General features: G+C 42.0%; 1 protein-coding gene across 1 annotated transcript in view; it reads right to left on the reverse strand.

Moving 5' to 3' along the window:
• Positions 1-19,540, reverse strand: part of DEPTOR (DEP domain containing MTOR interacting protein) — a 135,287-nt gene that overhangs the window by 56,296 nt on the left and 59,451 nt on the right. The window contains exon 4 of the mRNA XM_015085654.3: positions 10,029-10,207. Within this exon, the coding sequence (XP_014941140.1) occupies positions 10,029-10,207 (179 nt within the window). The remainder of the gene's footprint in view (positions 1-10,028; positions 10,208-19,540) is intronic.

A 19,540-nucleotide genomic window follows, 5' to 3' on the forward strand; every position in this document is an offset into this window, starting at 1 on the left:
TTTTGATGAGGAAGCACATTATGTTCCGACTTGATAGGAATCCCTGCTCGAGATTATGCTCTCAGCAACTGTCAAAGAGGACTTCAGAAGTCCTGCCATATGTAGCAACGTGGATGGAACTGGAGGGTATTATGCTAAGTGAAATAAGTCAGTCAGACAAAAACAGATAGCATATGTTTTCACTCATATATGGATCTTGAGAAACTTAACAGAAGACCATGGGGGAAGGGAAGGGGGAAAAAAAGGTTACAAACAGAGAGGGTGGGAGGCAAACCATAAGAGACTGTTAAATACAGAGAACAAACTGAGGGTGGATGGGGGGTGGGGGAAAGGGGAAAGTGGGCAACGGGCATTGAGGAGGGCACTTGTTGGAATGAGCACTGGGTGTTGTATGGAAGCCAATTTGACAATAAATTATATTAAAAAAAAAAAAAAAAAAAAGAGGACCTCAGAGAGACGGGAATGAGCCAGTGGTTAAAAACCAGCACCTTCCCCTTCTCCCTGGACATGGTGGCTTTGGTAATTTCCAACCACACTGAAACCTGGGCAGGAGCCAAAGGAGTGGCTACAATAAAATGGATAGAAGGAGCGGTGAGGGGTTGGGGGGGCCTCCTTACTGGGTCCAATGTCATCACTGGGACAGAGAAGAAAGTGAAGGAGAGCTTTTTAGAGAAAAAAGCTAGATAAAATGTTAGAGCCTTTAGAATTTTATGTCAATTTTAAAATAACTTATATAGGAGCACCTGGGTGGCTCAGTCAGTTAAGCATCTGACCTCGGCTCAGGTAGTGATCTCACGGTTCATGGGTTTGAGCCCTGCATCGGGGTCTATGCTGACAGCTCAGAGCCTGGCGCCTGCTTCAGATTCTGCATCTCCCCCCTCTCTCTTTGTCCCTCCCCCACTCGCACTCTCTCTCAGAAATAAACATTAAATAAAATAAAATAACTTTTTAAATAACTCTATAAAAACATTATTCTCCAAATTAGATTAAAATTGGTTATGAATATTAATTAACACATATTTTCCCAACTGTAATCTGGATATGTATGTGGTGTGTGTGTGTGTGTGTGTGTGTGTGTGTGTGTGTGTGTGTGTATAACTCCTTCTTTAATTTTTAACTTAATCCTGTTGCATAGTCACACCAATCAGAGTTGACCAAATGGTCAGTTTTACACCTAGCAATCACTCCAGGGTACTAATATGCTTCAGCTTGTTTGGCCAATCCTGGTGGAAGAGGGGAGGAGGGAGCGAGGAGGAGGAGCTGTAGGTCTGAACACAAAAGACAATCCAGACAGACTGTCTGAGAGGGGACCCTCAGCTAAGAGAAGTGAGTTAACGTGAGTGGCTGAGAATCTAGAGCCAGAGGCGGCAAGTTGGGGACTTTCTAGAGCTACAAGAATGGTCTGTGATGTAGAAGAGAATGGAGAGATTTCACTCCTTAAAGGAAAGCCTCTTAACTTTCTGTCCCACCTGCCTCCACCCTGCCTGGAGGGCTGTGGTCAAACTTGTGTCCATCAGTAGCCAGGACTTAACACCACAGTTTCCTGACCAGTGGGAGAGAGACGAGTCATATCCTGATCCAAAATCTGAATTGTCCATTCCACCCTGATACGTGTTTCTACTATACCTGAGACGCTCGTCTACACGTCCCACTAAAAATGACCACTGAAAACCAGCTGAGTCCTTAAACTGCCACACAACACCTAACTGAGTAGTACTTAATACAAGACTGCATAGTTTCCATATACTTCAACTGCACAGAGATTGTGTGCCTCTAAGACTTCCTCGTGTTGTTAAAGAAATGCTGCATGTGGATAAACTGAGGACTATGTACAGCTGGGACACTGGACAACAAGCCATCAGGAGCAAGGCAGGAGTTGGTAGGAGTGCATGCTTCAGAGCCAAATGCTGCCTGTAGCTAGATCAGTGTCTGTAGACCTGACAAGTTATACTAATGTCAACTAAAGACTGAAATGTTTACATTTCCGACACTGTCGACAAAAGGCCTCTGTTCCTTATGCATTGCACTCTTTTGGAAGATTACATGAGCTAAGGTATCTCTTATTCCCTTCACACTTTCTAATAGTTAAGTCCTGGTGTAGCTACAAGACCTGTTTTCCTTTAACCAAAATCAACACTTCAATGTGTGCCAATGCGTCAGCCCTTGACTTTCCCAAGCAACCTTGCTCCCTTATGTTTACACTGCAACAACATTATGGCTGTGTACACGTTTCTTCTTGCTTTGGATTCAGCTACAATAAAAAGTGAAATGGAGCCAAAGCATATCAGAAGGCACAGTGGGATAATTCCCAGAGATTCTAAATTGAGAAGGTAAAACAATTTTATTAGACGATGGCTGTTGATAAAGATTGTGCTTGAAATAATTATTGAAAGTGGACTGAGAAAATATTCTCTCCAAGCAGTATTTTTGTTCCTATTCAAAGTTTAACATGAAAGAGCTAAGAATGATTATACTAGTGCCAAATACTGTATACTGTCATCTAAAACAACAGGAATAACAATACCAAGTGCACTGATCTGAGGGTAGAGGATGAAATGAACTAACACCAGTAAAGAACAGTCTATCACTTGTGCCTACCTAAAGCATCCCTCCCCTACCTGGTGAGTCTGTCAGTCAAAGGGTTATGCCCATCTAGGGTCAAGACGTGGGCAGGTGACCCAGGTTCTGCCAATCAGTCACTCCCTAGGGTTTAGCACGGAGCTAATTTCCTGGCTCTAGGTGGCTGGAAGGGATGGCCCTTTCGTCACTAGTTCCTGGAAAGTGGATCCCCAAGAGCTGCTCTAGTACTTCTCCAGGCATCTGGTTTTTCAATGTTTCCTTTAACTGTCAGCTAGCTCTGCCTATGTTTAAAGCAAATAATGATTGGGGCTGCTTATACTGAAAGAACGCTAGCTGGTATAAATACTCAGCACTGTGCCCAGCAAATGGTAAGGTTTCAATAAGTGGTCACTACTGCCATCCATTCATTTAACACTTTTTTTTCTTCCTTCCTTTCTTTCTTTCTTTCTTTCTTTCTTCCTTCCTTCCTTCCTTCCTTCCTTCCTTCCTTTCTTTCTTTCTTTCTTTCTTTCTTTCTTTCTTTCTTTCTTTCTTTTTTTCTGAATAGTCAATATACCAATGCCAAGCCACTGGGGACACAGAGAGAGAAAACCAATTCTCTGTACTCAAAGCACTGAACATTCTAGTTAAGGGTAAGGAAAAATGAAGATACTGACTGGATGCCATCTGTAATACAAAAATCTTCTTGTTGGTAGCAAGAAGTTACCAAAGGCCAAAAGTAAGAGAACGTGAGTAGGAGAGTCTTGATGGACAGGAAGGGAGGGTAGGCCAGCAATGGTAGGTTGCTATTGACAGAGACTCTCTCCTTTTCTGACTCTATAGTCACATTCTCCTGAACCCTCTTTTCTATTAGGCCTTGACCTTGGCCCCCATCCTGTCTTTGGCTTGTCCAGCCCAGTCTTAAAGAATCCTCCTAAGTCAGTCTGGTGAGAACCACCCCCTCCCACCCTCGATATTCAATCACTCTTGATATTTGACCAAATTTCTCCTCTTCCATCTTTGCTTGCAAGTCCTTGGCCTACCTTCCTTAAGAATTCTCTTAAACTGGTTTAGCAAGAATCCCCTTAGGGGCGCCTGCCTGGGTGGCTCAGTCGATTAAGCGTCTGACTCCTGATTTCAGCTCAGGTCATCATCTCACTGTTAGGAGATCGAGCCCCGTGTCAGCCTCCGCACTGGGCATGGAGCCTGCTTAAGATTCTCTCTCCTCCTCTGCCTCTCCCCATCTCTTTCTCTCTCTCTCTCAAAAGAAAAGAAAAGAAATGAAAAGAGAAAAAAGAAAAGAATCCCTCTACGCTTGATGTCTCCTATTAATAAATTTCCATCTCCTGACCCCTTTGTTCTGTCCTCACAGTATTCAGAGTTTGGCCCCATCTCCCTTCACCACTGCAATACTCCTATTGCAGTAGTCTTGGGGTAAGTCCTCCTTAGTGTTCTAACTGTCAGAATACTTTTCTTTTCCGAAGTATCACTCAGTCTTGGGCCAGTTGCAATCTTGCCTTCAGCCTCAATCATCAGGGCCATTTTTCTTCCCTTCCTCCCATCCTTCTCTCTCTCTCTCTCTCTCTCTCTCTCTCTCTCTCTTTCATCCTTTCTTTAGGCAGGCTATTCCAGGCTCAGGCTGAACTCTTGTCAGTGATCGTAATTACTGGTAAGATGGAGCTAATTCCTGTCTGGCTCTGGCATCTAGCTTCCTGGGTGGCAGGTTCCAAGCTCTTTCTCCATGGCTGTCAGACCGAACGTCTCAGCTACTGTCTTCCGCGGCAGAATGGGATAATCACAACTACCCCCGAGCAGCTGGGAGGATTAAAAGGCTAATATACATAAAACCACTTTGGGAATTGCAAAATGTTATATAAATATATTCTTAAAACAAAAGAAAAAGAAAGAGGGCTTGATGAAGTGTTGAAATTGTTGAAGAGCTCTGACTAAATCTTTAAAAGAGGAAATTATACGCCTGGACAGAACAGCAGTAGCCTGATTATCCAGGGTCAACTGCTGCAGCTGTGAACAATTTACCCGTGTGATTATCTGCTTTCTATCCCCCTCCATGTAAGGAAAAGAGAGCTGGAGAGCAGCTAAGGCAGTTGAGGGAGATACTCTATGCGAGTAGAGAAACGTGTTTGCGGCATTTTGCGAAGGTTATACAAACATCTCCAGGCACCTGGTCATTGTTTGGGGCATGGGAATCGTGTATTTTATGAACCAGAAATTTTTATGGTTACGACATGTGCCAGGCCGTGTGAGCTGACGCAATACAAGTTGAGGAATTTTCTTCCTCACCTAGTGGAGCTTATAACCGGTGTTCAGTCGTCGTTGCTGATGAAGAGCCAGATTGCCTGGATTTGAATGCTGAGTCTACCATTTACTAGCTCTTGTCTTCAGCAAGTTTCTTAACCTTATCTTTAAAAGGAGAATAATTATGATACCTAACTCGAGAGGAGTAAGTGAGTAAATGAGTAGAGTGGTTACAACAGTGGCTGGCACGTGGTAGGGGCTCTATAAATGCTTACCGTTATTTACAATGGACCAGATCGCCTACCATAGCAGGCATTTGGGGGCCATAAGAAGTAGACGTCCTGTGGAAAGCTTTGGCCAACTGCTATTATGTAACCTCCACGGCAGCTCTGTGCGGGGAGGAGGGTTACCATAGCAGCCCTGATACAGAAGGGCTCGCCTGGGGGCCTGGCCTGTACTAGCATCTGGGAACTTGCCTTTTGGAAGGTTCCCTAGGTAACTTCACGATAAGGCAACTTCACCCACCTGGGGACCTGAATTCTGCTCTGCCAGCCTGCCTACATTGTTTGTACAAACACTATGATTTATGGAGAATACGTGTTTTCCTACTGGGAGTCTGCAATGCTGAGAGTTGTGGCTGGCCAAGCAGGCAGAGTGTACCTCCGTGAGCAACCCCCAACAAAAGCTTCGTACTCTGTGTCTCAAATGGGCTCCCCTGGGCAGAGACACTGCACATGTGTTAGTATATGTCCCTGCTGGAGGAAGGAGCCAGGTCTGTGTGGCCCTGGGAGGGAGGACAGGAAAGCTGTGTCTGGATTTCTCCCGATAACATCTGATGTGTCTTTTTCCCTGGATGATCCTTCTCTGTGTCCTTTCATTCTGATACGTTTTAGCCATGAATCCAACTATATGTTGAGTCCTTTTGGAACATGTGGGTGGTCATATGATCTCCCCCCCCACCCAAAATGAAAACATAGCTTTCAATGGTATAGAATTCTAATTTCGCAAATCTAAAAACCTAAAGAATGGAAGAATTGAGATGTCAACATGACTACTCAGTAGATGGAGGAACTGGGATCTAATTCCTGTCTGTCTCCCTCCCAAGACAGTGTTCATCCCACTGTAGGTGGCCACACCCAGTTACTACCTCCTGGGCCAAGGAAAACATCTGAATAAGGCACAACACCTAGTAGCTACTCGTTAGCTATGCAGCCTTGGGAAAATACCTTAAAGGCTTTGAACTTACACTTTTTTTCCCTGGAAAACTATAATATTAATAACAACAATGTCACAGAATTGCTGCTAGATTTTAATAAGATTATATATATATATGTGTGTGTGTCCTGTGTGTGAAACACATACATATTAAGTATACAACATATTAAAATCTATAAAGTATTTAGCCCAGTGCCTGATATACGGTAAACCTTAATAAATGGAAAAGCTGGATAAATATGTAGCTATGTGGTCAACTTACATACATTTGTATAAATATGGAAATATATGCCTGCATGTGTGTATATAAACACAGACACACATACACACATACATATGCTTGTAAGCTAATGACGCATCTAACAAGTTCCTTCTGGATTACACAGCATCATTCACCCTTCATAAATGGTTAGAATTTCGTAAGTGGGCCTGATTTTTATGCCTACTGGTTTCAGTCTAGGGAACCACCTTTATCTAGAAACCTTCTGCTCAAAGCCTAACGTCTGACCTTCTTTAATGTTTAACCTGTGAAGTTAATTATTAGCTAGAGAATTCAGAGCTTTGCTTAAGACACCAACTGGCATTTGTCATTAGCTCTAACATACACATACGTGGTAGCCATATTTTCATAACTCAAAGTTAGAACCTGTAATCTAGCAATGAATTGCTGTATTAGGAAAACTAGAACTTCCTTGGAAACTCGGATGTCTACAGACAGAGAATATGCAATCCTCCTGAAACCACGGAAAGCAAACTTTGGGGGTTAAGATTTGCCAACAGTGATGCCTTATTTTATCCTTCACATTGCAACTTCAGGGTGTTTGTGTTTATAGCATCACAAAATTACACCGTAGTTGAAGTGTAATGCTCACTCTTTGGAATCATTTGGAAACAATGTGTGGCATCCTCTGTCCTCTCTCTGAAGATGTTATAGAATCAGCCAGTGAACTGTAGTGTAAGAGGCTATTTGTGTATGGAACTTGGTATCACCAAGTTTTCTGTCTGTAGCAAAGACGACAGAACTAACTCTAACCCAAATGCACTGTTTTTCACTGTGGAAAGCCCCACACTCCAACTAAAACTCTGAGTTCACACTTATTGGCAAATACCCATTTGGACCTTACTATCTGAGTGGCCTCAGACAAACTATTTAATCTATTGGTGGTTTGGTTTCCTTTCCTGTAAAATGGAGAAAATAAGAACACCTGCCATATGGTCAACAATATTATATTGTGCACTTAGAAGTTTGTTAAGAAGATTGATTTCATGTTAGGTGTTCTTTCCACAATAAAATACACTTAGCAACAATAACAAAAAGAATATCTGGGGCACCTGGGTGGCTCAGTCGGTTAGGCGTCCAACTTCAGCTCAAGTCATGATCTCACAGTTGGTGGGTTCCAGCCCCACGTGGGACTCTGTGCCAACAGCTCAGAGCCTGGAGCCTGGTTCGGATTCTGTGTCTCCCGCTCTCTCTGTCCCTCCCCAGCTCACGCTCTGTCTCTCTGTCTCTCAAAAATAAATTAAAATGGGGCGCCTGGGTGGCTCAGTCGGTTAAGCGTCCGACTTCAGCTCAGGTCACGATCTCACGGTCCGTGAGTTCGAGCCCACGTCGGGCTCTGGGCTGACAGCTCAGAGCCTGGAGCCTGCTTCCGATTCTGTGTGTCCCTCTCTCTCTGCCCCTCCCCTGTTCATGCTCTGTCTCTGTCTCAAAAATAAAATAAATGTTAAAAAAAAATTTTTTTTAATAAAAAATAAATTAAAATGTTAAAAAAGATTTTTTTAAATAACAAAAAGAATATCTGCCTGTTTAAATAAGTTAATATTTGTGACATCATTAGAATAGTGCCCAGCACAGAGTATAAAACAGACAAATAAAAAGTACACCTTCTATTGTTTGCTAATTGCTTTTAGATCCATCTTTTAGTTCAAACAAGACTAAGCTGTCTAAAGCCAGAGGTCACACTGGCACTCTTCCCTCTATTCAGCTTCTTACTGTCAGTGAGCTTAGCACATCAGCAGACATATGAGGCCATCAACAAACAGCTATGAGTTCAATCGTGGCAGCATTGCAAGGAGAAACCATCCTGGAAAACAGTGGCTTGAGGGCCTCTCTAAGGAATGCCTCTAGGTCAGTGGCTTTCAAAATACTTGACGCCAGTGCGCAGTGACAATTTTTATGTGGCAAATCAATACACACATGAATATGTCCATATGTTTACACAACTATCTAGCTGAAATCAAAGTTTTACAAAGCAATGCATAACCTCACTAGATAAAACACGCTCTGATATTTTCTGTTCTAGTTAAATCCAGTCCACTGCATCTCAAACATTAATGTGCATTCAAACCACTTGGGGATCATGTGAAAATGTAGACTAGATTCAGCAGCACTTGGTAGAATCAGAATTCCGTGTTTCTACCACGCTCCCGGGTGACACTGTGGGTCCCCAGACCATACTTTAAGTAGAAGTAATGCTGGCAATGGCTAAGTTTATCTCACATCCCACTAAAGGGTTGCAATCTGCAGGTGTAAAACCCTGCTCCAATTAAGTTTGAAAGTGTCTTTCATCTCTATAATTCCATTATTATATTCCTAACCTTGGGATAGAAGTCCTAGGCCTGTGCAGAAGCAGGGCTAGGGGAGTTCACAGCAGGAATAACTCAAGTATTGCCTTTCATAGCGAGTTGGAGGCTGATGTGCCTGTCTGGTTCCTAGCCCTGTCCTCACTGTTTAAAGTTTATACTTTATGCTAATACATTAAATGAGTGCTTATTAAGAACAGGACACTGAACTGAGTGCTTTACATCTACCCCATTTACTCCTACAATCGCCTGTGTAGATATCCCCATCTTACAGATGAGAGAAGGCAAGTAGCTGTAACTAGTGCAGCTGGGATTCCAGAGCCTATGTTTTTGTGAGAGACAGCCTCCAGGATGGCTCTAGTGATCCTGGCCTCCTGAGATTCACACCCTTAGACAGTCTTCTCTCACACCAAATAGGGCTAACCTGGTAACCAGCAGAGCACTGAAGAAATGACAGTGTGTGACTTCCAAGGCTCACTTGGAAGGCACTGTGGTTTCTGTCTTGCACTCTCTTAGATCACTCCTTCTGCAAGAAGCCAGGCTGCCATGTCATGAGAATTTTCAAGCAGCCTCATGAAGAAGTCCATACACATTGGACTGGAACTTTCTGCCAACTTCCCGCACCAACTTGGTAGGCACACATGTGAGCCACCGTGGAAGCCAACCTGTAGCCTGTCAAACCTTCAGACGACCGTAACCCTTGACCAACATCTTGACCACAACCTCACAAGAGACTCCCAACCCAGAACCACCCAACTAAGCCTCTCCTGACTTCCTGACCCAAAGGAACTCTACGAGGTAACAAACACTTATTATTGTTTTATACCTTTAATTTCTGGAGTAATTTCTTATGCAGCAATAGATAACTAATATAGTTCTTAACCAACAGGTTATAATGGCATCATTATGATTCAGCCCTAAACAGAAAGTGAAACTTTTACGAGGCCTTTTGGATCACCTCTTCATTGTCACAGCTTGTACTGTGGTTCAGCAAATATTCATTCTCCCTTCGCAACCAACTTTGTGAGAAGCATCAACTTCCCATCTGGACTGGACCAGATGGCTTGCTGTAGCCGACTGGATGTGGGAGTTGGGGATGTCAAATCACATCCGAACAGAAGTTTTTGGAGACACTGTAAGAATCTGCCTCCTCTCTTTAGCTTCTGCCCTCCTCTATGAAAACAATATATCCCAAAGAGTAGATGTTCCTTCAGCCGGGGTCCCAGAATGAGAACGCAGGGCCAGCCCAGCTGAACTTGAGCCCAGTTTGGAGACAAGCCGAGCCGACCCCAACCCCATGCAGAGGCACAGCTGACTTACAGACCCACGAGTGAGAAATAAATGCTTGTTGTTGTAAAAGTCACAAGGTCTCCGGGTTGTCTGTTACCTTGGCAAGAGCTGACCCATGTGCTCACCATGCTGTATGATGCCGTGCTCCATGAGCCGGTGACACAGCTGCTCGGCCTCCTTCCTTGTGGTGGCCTCGCCTTCCTGCACCAGCCAGTCCAGGAATTCAGACGCCATGAAGGTGCGCTCATACTTGACGCCTTCCTCTTCCCTGGGTTGCAGGAGTGTGTTTTCAGGGCTCATCAGCCTGGGAGGAAGGAAGGGAAGAAAAATAAACCTACACGGAAGGAAAGTAGTTCATTTGAAATCCTGTATCACAGGCTTCTGTGACGTATCACAGCAAAGTTATTAGACAGACAGATGTGGCTGTCGTGTGCTGTTACAGATGTAACTTCTAAGAGAAGGTTCTGCTTCAGGACTGAATAAGGTGCATTGTCTCTTGGTAATTAAGAAAAAAAAAGGTGGGGGGGATGCTGAGTGTCTCAGTTGGTTGAGCCTCTGACTTTTGATTTTAGCTTAGGTCATGATCCCAGGGTGGTGGGATCGGGCCCCGTGTTGGGCTCCTTGCTGGGTGTGGGGCCTGTTTGGGATGCTCCCTCTCTCTCTCTCTCTCTGCCCCTCCCTTACTCATGCACACACTCTCTTTCTCTTAAAAAAAAAATAGACTGGTGGTGTGCCTGGCTGGCTGCATTAGTAGAGCATGTTGACTCTTGACCTCAGGCTTATAAGTTCAAGCCCCACGTTGGGTGTAGAGATTACTTAAAAAATATATTAAAAAAAAAAAAAAGAAAAATGGGAAAAAACTGGATATGTAATCTAAAGCCCACATTAGCACATGGCATGCAGTTTAGCCACCTTGAAAAGGAGTTATAATTTACTGACCAAGCCCCATCCCACCTTTCTAAAAAGGCTAGTATTTCTTTCCTAAAGCAAGTATTCAGTTTCCCAAATCATTGAGCCAATAAGATGACCGCTGGAGACCGAACATTTGTGTTCCCTCAAAATTCACATATTGACACGATAATGCCCAGTGTGATGGCACTGGGAGCTGGAACCTTTGGGAAGTCATTATTTCATGAGGGTGGAGCCCCCATGATGGGATTACTGCCCTTGCAAGAAGAGACAGAGTTTGCTTCCCCCTTCTTTCTTGGTGAGGCAACAGGAGACCGTCTGCACACCAAGGAGCAGACTCTCACCAGACAGCAGAACTGCTGGTGCCTTGGTCTTGACTTCCCTGCCTCCCAGCTGTGAGACATAAGAGTCTATTAAGTCACCCAGTCTACGGTTTTTGTTACAGTAGACCGAACTGACGTCAGCCATTCCTGCACAACATCCCCTCCCCACAGAAACTGTTTCTCACACCTCCTTCTCCAGCATCCTCCAACTCCCCTCACTTCTGTCCTCACTACACTCCAAAATAGCTCCCACGGGGCCACAGCATTCTCCCTTGCATCCACACATGATGGGCACCTTGTAGGTCCCCATTTTGGTTGATGTTAATAGCATGGCATTAGATGCTACTGACCATTTCCCTCGTCCAGAAGGGCATCACGCTCTCCTGCTTTCCCTCCTGTCCCGTCCCTCTGTTCTCAGCTCTTTCTCAGCTCTTACCTCTTTCTCAGCTCTTTACCTCTTTCTCAGCTCTTACCTGTTTCTCAGCTACCTTTGCGTTGGCTCCTCATCTCCCTGGACTTTGAAGGCTGGAATATCTTGAGATTCAGTTCCTTCAAATACCTCTTTTCTCATTCCATAGCCACTCAGGGAAAGGCTTTAACTGCCATCCACGCCCCCCAGGATTCCCAAATTTATGTCTCTAGATCAGGCCGACATTCCCAACTCCAGACCTTTGTATCCACACAGACCTTTCAAAGATACCTCAAAACCAACAAGCCCAGAACTGAACTCCTGTTCTTCTCCCAAACCTGGTCCTGTGCCAGTGGTGCTTCCGTAATCCCACCAGGGAAAAAGGGGGCATCCACCCACCCAGTCAGTATAAATTGTGAATTTTATGTCCCAAATCATGCTCATGTATGTCTAGCTCTTCCCTTCTCTGACGCTGCCATTTCCTTAGCCCAAACACCAACACCTTTAACCTAATTAAGTCGTTTTTTAATTAGACTCTACTATGTACTCACTCTTGTTCTCAACCCAGCCTCAAGCATCTAAGTCCAAACACAGCAATTAAAATGATCTTTTTAAAACTCAAACCTGATAATGTCCTACTGCTGTTGAAGACACACTTCAAAGGTTTCTCGTTGCTTTTAAATTAAAGATTGAAATCGTTTATATGGTCTCTAATGCATGCCCGATCCTTCCCGTGTACGCCCGTCAGACCATTTTCAGCTCTGACCTCTGTCTGCTTCAGAGAGAGTCTTATTATAGCTCCTCAAACATATCATACTCCATCTACCACAGGACCTTTGAATATGTTATTCTTGCAGTTGGAATGCTCTCTGCTACTTTTCCCTGTCACTCTTCTACTCCTTAAGCTTGTTTGACTCCTTATCCTTTGTATCTCGGCTATTCTCAGGTCTCCGTTAGGTCATCTCATCGTTCCCTGTAAAGTCTATGTGATTACCAGATTCAAGACTACCTCCCCTATTCAACTATAAGGTCCAATAGGGTAGGGTCCAATAGTGCCCATAACACTTTGTTCAATGAAAAATGGAACTCCATAAAATGCCAAAATCATTGTGTCATTTTCCTCTTTAAAACTATTTCTGATAAATTTCCTGTCTTCTACATCTTTCTTTCAAAAATCCTCATTTCTTTTCAAACTAACAATAATATGCAACACAAATTGTACCATTTCATTCTAGAGCAGGAAGAAACCTTAGAGACCACTGTAATCCAACCCCTTCTTCATCCACTCGAGAAAAATGTATTTCTCTAATACAATATTATGTGTCAATTATATCTGAATTTACAAAACATAATTTGCATCCAAATGAGAAAAAATTGTATGGCAGCATTCAGTGTTGTGGGTAGGAAATTTGATTAAGGTCATGCAAAGAAGCACATGATACATGTTTATAAATCATTTCCTTTGGGGGTAACTGAACCTCCATACCTGAATGTCCATTCATAGGATGTGCATTTTCCATGCTTTTCAGACTTGGAGCCCCAATCTGCTGTGGAAAGGACACCAGGCTAGCAATTTGAAGACTTCCGTTTATTCAGAATCACTTAGCTGTAAGATGTAAAACAAGCCACTTTGCTTGGTTCAGCATCCTTTTCCTCGAGAGTATAATGCTATCTTCACCCATGATTGTGAGAATCATATATGAGTGTGAATAAAACAGTTTTATAGTACAAAAAGGCAAGGTATATCCCAAGGGTTACACTACTTAACCAATCATTGTGCCTACATGCCTACCCCACGCAGGATGAACTTGTGCCCCACAGCTATGAAATGACAAGGGAAACTCCTTGGTGCCCCCTCCAGTCTTCGCAGCAGATTCTTCAGAGTCCTATCATATGAAAGCCATGGCAGGGCACAGGATTGGGGGGCCCCGCACAGCTCTGCCACAAACTAATGACGTAGTTTCTCACTGCTTCTGTGTCCCCATATTAAATAAGGAAGATAATGCCTATTCTACATCCTTCCTTGAATTGCTATCATCATCAAAAATCTTTGGAAAGAGAAGTTCCACGTATATAAGTGTATGCTTTTATATTAAGAGTATTTATAAAAGCTATTAGCATCTAACAGAACTCATAAAAAAAACCTTCTTGCTCAGCATGTAACAAAATCTTGAAAAAATCTTTTTATTTAGACCTTTTCCCAAGTCAATCCTCTTCTGTGTTTCAATCCATCCTTAGAAAAAGCTCCTGGGCTGCCTTCCCAGGGTTAGTAACAGCTGAGTTGGGATGAGCAATAAGAATTATGTCTAATATTTTAATGACCAAGCCCTTCGAAGAAGATGAAAAGGACAGATGAGAATCTAGAAAAGATCCCTGAAGGGCTCACGTGCATGTCCAAATTAGGAATGCCACCATTTCTTCATTTATTTTGGCTCTCAAGTAAGATATTGTGGCATGAAAAGAGAGGAAAGCTAGTCTCCTCAGTTTTCCAGTTTTAGACATCATTTCCTCTAAGAAGTCTTCTCTGATCCCACAGATCTGGACCATGTGCCACTGTGAAAGACTCCCATAATTCCCTGCAAGGCCTTTGGAGTCCTAGGGTAATCATCCACTCACCTAAGTTTTTTGAGATGAGTGTCCTTGTCTATGTGGTTCATGGTTGTTTCCTAATATAAAAGATCCTCAAAAAGTGTACGCTGAGTGAATAAATAAAACTCATTTCTATGCATTCCCTTACTGTACATCTTTACCCTAGAGTATTAAAAATGACCCCTTTAGCTATCGCCAAAGAGACAGGAGACAACAGGTGGTAGTGAGGATGTGATGAAAAGGGAACCCTTTTATATTGTTGGTGGGAATGTAAATGGGTCCAACTGGTATGGAAAACAATATGGAGGTTCCTCAAAAATTTAAAAATAGATCAACGTTATAATTCATCAATTCCACTTCTGGGTATATATTCAAAGGAAATGAAAACAGGATTTTGAACAAATATCTTCCCTCTCATGTTTACCACAGCATTATTTACAATAGCTAAGTTATGAAAACAACCCAAATGACCAACAAGACATGAACAGATAAAAAAGATGGGGTACATATATACAACGGAATAGTATTTAGCTATGAGAAAGGTAGATATCCTCCCATTTGCAACAACAATGTACTCAAGGATGTACATTATGCTAAGTGAGGTAAGTCAGACAGAGGAAGACAAGTATTGAATAATATAACTTGTATGTGGAATCTAAAAAGTGAAATCTATAAAAAAGAGAGCATAAGAGGGTGGTTCACCAGGGGATTGGGTGGGGGGAGATGGATAAGACTGATGCTATTTAAGGGTACAAACTTGTAACAAGTAGTAAATAAGTCATAGAGAGCTAATGCACTGTATAATGAATATAGACAATAATATTATACTAGAATTATGTAGTATGACAAATATCACTATGTCTGTAATCATATTATGATATATAAATGTACTAAAGTAACACACTACACACTTTAAATTAGCACAATATTACCTGTCATATTTATTTTTTTTAAAAAGACCTAATCTAGGGGCACCTGGGTGGCTCAGTCAGGTTAAGCGTCAGACTTCAGCTCAGGTCATGATCTCAGTTCATGGGTTCAAGCCCCATGTCAAATTCTCTGCTGTCAGTGTACAGCCTGCTTCCAATCCTCTGTCTCCCTATCTCTCTGCCCCTCCCCTGCTCTCTCTCTCTCAAAAATAAATAAATAAACAAAAAAAAGACATAATCTAGATTAAATATAATTCTTGCCAAGCCATTATCTGATACAGAAGGTTTGATTTAACAAGGATTCCTAAATTCTGTGGAATATGACCATATAGTCCCTGACTCTAGTCAAACTATGAAAAGAAATACAGACCAACAACAACAACAACAAAAACTAACCTATAAAACCTGTGTGGAGATGAGGTGAATCTAGAGTTCCTGCCCTACCAATACTCTCCATTTATGACACATCTGCAGATGCCTGGCTTTTCTCTCTCTTTATACCACTCTGTCCCCTTTTAGCTCCACAATTTTCCTTTCAGGGTGTGGAGAGGACAAGTGGATAGGGTTTACTTGTGTCACTTCTTGTAACCAGAAACATGACCTGCCAGGCCTCTAGAGCTCCTGCTAAGTAGCCAGTGGCCTGAAACATGACCTGCCAGGCCTCTAGAGCTCCTGCTAAGTAGCCAGTGGCCTCTGGACAAGTGACTGGTGAGCCGCTGTCGCCAATATGAGCTTTAGAAAAGAGACTGTTGGCTGGTCTGCCCGCACTGGTTCAGCTTGCCATTTAAAACATACCCCACCAGCCTTAGTTCTTCCTCATTTCTCTTTAAAATCAACTAATGTCCCTATACAGGTTCCTCTCTTTAAGATAAAGCCTTTCATGGGATTTTTTTTACTGTTTATTTTGAGAGAGAGAGAGAGAGAGAGAGAGAGAGAGAGAATGAGCAGGGGAAGGGCAGAGCTAGAGGACGAGAGAATCCCAAGCAGCTTCCACACTGTCAGCACAGAGCCCAATGCAGGGCTGGAACTCATGAACTGTGAGATCATGACCTGAGCTGAAATCAAGAGTCAGCGGCTTAACTGGATGAGCCAGCCAAGCGCCCTGATTTTACTACTAATACGTTGTCCTAGTGTTAAGGCAAGAGTTTGGCTTACCACTTATTCCAATGATGTTTTGCTAGATAGCAAGCTATCCCCCAATTATATTTCATTTAATATGTTTTCAAGGTTCATGCATGCTGTAGCATGTATTAGTATTTCCATCCCTTCCACAATTACTATTGCCAAATAATATTCCATTGTATGGATAGACTATACTTCTTCTTCTTCTTCTTCTTCTTCTTCTTCTTCTTCTTCTTCTTCTTCTTCTTTTTGGATAGACTATATTCTGTTTATCCATTGATCAGTTGATGGAATCTGGATTGTTTCCATTTTGGGTTCTTATGAATAATGCTGCTGTGAACATCCACACACAAGTTTTTGTGCAGAGACATGTTTTCATTTCTCTTGGATACACATCTAGCAGTGGAGTCGCTGAGTCAGGTGGTAGCTACGTTTCACTTTCTGGAAAACTGCCCGACTGTTGTCCTAGTGGCTGCACCGCTTTCATTCCCACCAGTAACGTGCGAGGGGTCCAATTTCTCTACCTCCTGGCTAACATTTGTTATCATCCATTCTTTTTCATTAGGACCATCCTAGTGGGTGTTGTGTCTCGCTGTGGTTTTGATTTGCATTTCCCTGATGATTAATGGTATTAAGCACGTTTGCATGTGCTTATTGTCCATTTGTATATATTCTCAGGGAAAATGTCTATTCAAACCCTTTGTTCATTTTGAAAATTAGCTTGTCTTTTTATTATTGAATGTTAAGTGTCTTTTTTATATTCTGGATGCAAGACCATTATCAGACAGGTGATTTGCAAATGTTTTCTCCCATTCTGTGGGTTGTCTTTGCATTTTCTCGATGGTATTGTTTGTAACCAAAAGCTTTTAATTTTGAAGGAGTCCAAATTATCCCTTTTTCTCTTTTTGTCACTTGTGTGTTGGGTGTCACAACTAAGAAACCACTGCCCAGCCCAAGCCCGTGAATATTTATCTGTTTCTATGTCTTCTAAGAGTTTTACAGTGTGAGTCCTTACATCTAGTTCCATAATCCATTCTGAGTTCATTCTTCTATAAGGCATGGGGCTGGGGTCCAACTTCATTCTTTTGCATGTGGCTCTCCAGTCATTCCAACACTATTTGTTGAAAGATCATTTGTTCCCTGTTGAATTACACTGGCACTCATCAAAAATCAATCAACCCTGCCGGGCCTTCTTCATGCCTAGGTTCTGAAGTCACAGAATGTCAACTGCCCTGAATTATATTTATAAAGTCATCAGATTCAGGCCAGACTCAAGGGGAGGGGATACATGCAGCACCTCTTCATGGGAAGAGCAACATGCACGTATATTTGGAACCATCTTGGAGAGTAGGTACCACACTGGTTTATTTTTATTTACTAGCTGAAAGGCAATTTCAATATTTGTAGCTCATTCACAGTTTTGTCTTATCTCTTCCTCGTTTATTTATTAGTTTTTACTTTACTTAAAGTGTAGGGTAGTTTTGAAAACATGAGATTAAAGGCAAATCCAGCCTTAAATCCTAACTCTGCATACGTGTTAGCCACATGACCCTGCTTCCCCATGTGTATACTGGGGGTAATAACAGTGACAACTTGGGGAGTTGTGCAATATGAGTGTGATAATGCATAAATACTTCAGTCATTGTGCCAGCTGCCCCCTAAACACTGAATACATTTTAGCCATGATGATGATGATGATGATGATGATGGTGATGATGATGGTGGTGATGGTGATGATGATAAAAGTTTTCTAGATGAAGCCAATATCTGATATAATCAAACCCCTTTGTGACAAAATGAATTAAGATTCTGTGTGCATTTCTCTAGACAAGAATAACAATTCTATTTTAATAAGTAATCAGGAGTGTATACGATGCTCAGAAACTTACATTTTATAGAACATATTCATTTTTTAGTCAAAATTGTCCCGTTATGGCCTGTAATCATGACATAAAGCCATATACCAAATATGGTGCTAGGCACCAACAATACTTGCCTCCCGTAAGCATGCACTCAACAGATTTTGATCATGCATGTGACTTTGATTTCCACCTTTCCTGGATATATATCTGAGTCAGATTTCCCAGACTGACTTTAAGCCAGGGGGAAGGCAGCATTACAATGGAAGGAACTGCTACATTTAGGGGCCAGTACAGAAATAGAAATAAGCTGATAACGATCTCCTTGTGCACGGAAAAAAAAAAATCAAAATAGTTGAGAAGGCCCTCTATAACATGAGAACACACGTAAATGGTACTCAAGGGGACAAGCTAGGGAGATTCACAACGACCCATATGCATTATGTGGCCAAAAAGGTGCTTTAGGATTTAGAGAGATAGAGAGATAGCTTTTTAAAAAGGCGTGTGTTAATATAATGATAAATTACTTTGAAAGGCAAAATATGTAACTCTATACACATGATAACCATTAAAAATTAAAAATTAACTCACCCAAATATTAAGACTCCTGGGGGTAGTTTGTGAATGATTTTCCTTTTCTTAATGGAATTCTCTATTACTCAAATTATTCCCCAAAGAGTATACACTATTTTTGTAACTGGGGAAAAATGTTATCAATAAAGAAATTATATTGAGGTTAAGTCTTGTTTAACCAGATGGCTTGTTTCTGACAAAATGCTTATATTAATATCTAATATAATAAAGTAGTTCCCAAATATTAATAATATACTTAGATGTATTCTCCCAACATTTAGTTTGAATGTATAACATTGACTTCTGTGATTAGCAAGAACGTATTAATAAGGAAGAAATGCTTCCATGAGCATTGGTATTCTTATGTGCTATGCTATTATCTATAGAACAGATGTCATACAGACAAATTGACATCGTTTTCATAATAATTAGGTTTGGAACGAGTAAACAGAAAGCTGTTCAGTTAATATTTTTGAGTGAAAACATTACCTATTAGAAAGGGTGAGGGAAAGAAAGGAAAAGCAGCATTTCCCATTCTTTGCCAACACATTACCTTTTACCATCCTTAACTTGTCTCCATATTACACACTGAATTAAACATACTAATTTTCATCTTTTTTCTTACTCATGCTATTCCCTGACATCTCCCCTGCTCTCTTTCTCTGGAGAAATCTATTTCTCCATTCTCTACTCTTCAAAAGGAGGCAGGGGAGGTGTTCATTGCACAGTGATACAGTGAACGGGTCATTCACTTGCATCACTTGTACTTTGTTCAGGTACAAGGAAGCCTGGCTTCAGGTAAAAAGGAGGGTTAAAGTGCAGCCCGGATTCCTCAGGAGCAGTCCTGTGCACAGATGAGGGACTACACCAACCTGAAGGAAAGGACAAAAAGGTCACTGGTTGTCATTTGCACTAGGGGCTAAA

This window comes from Acinonyx jubatus, chromosome F2 (genome assembly GCF_027475565.1).
Source record: "Acinonyx jubatus isolate Ajub_Pintada_27869175 chromosome F2, VMU_Ajub_asm_v1.0, whole genome shotgun sequence".
Taxonomy (NCBI): domain Eukaryota; kingdom Metazoa; phylum Chordata; class Mammalia; order Carnivora; family Felidae; genus Acinonyx; species Acinonyx jubatus.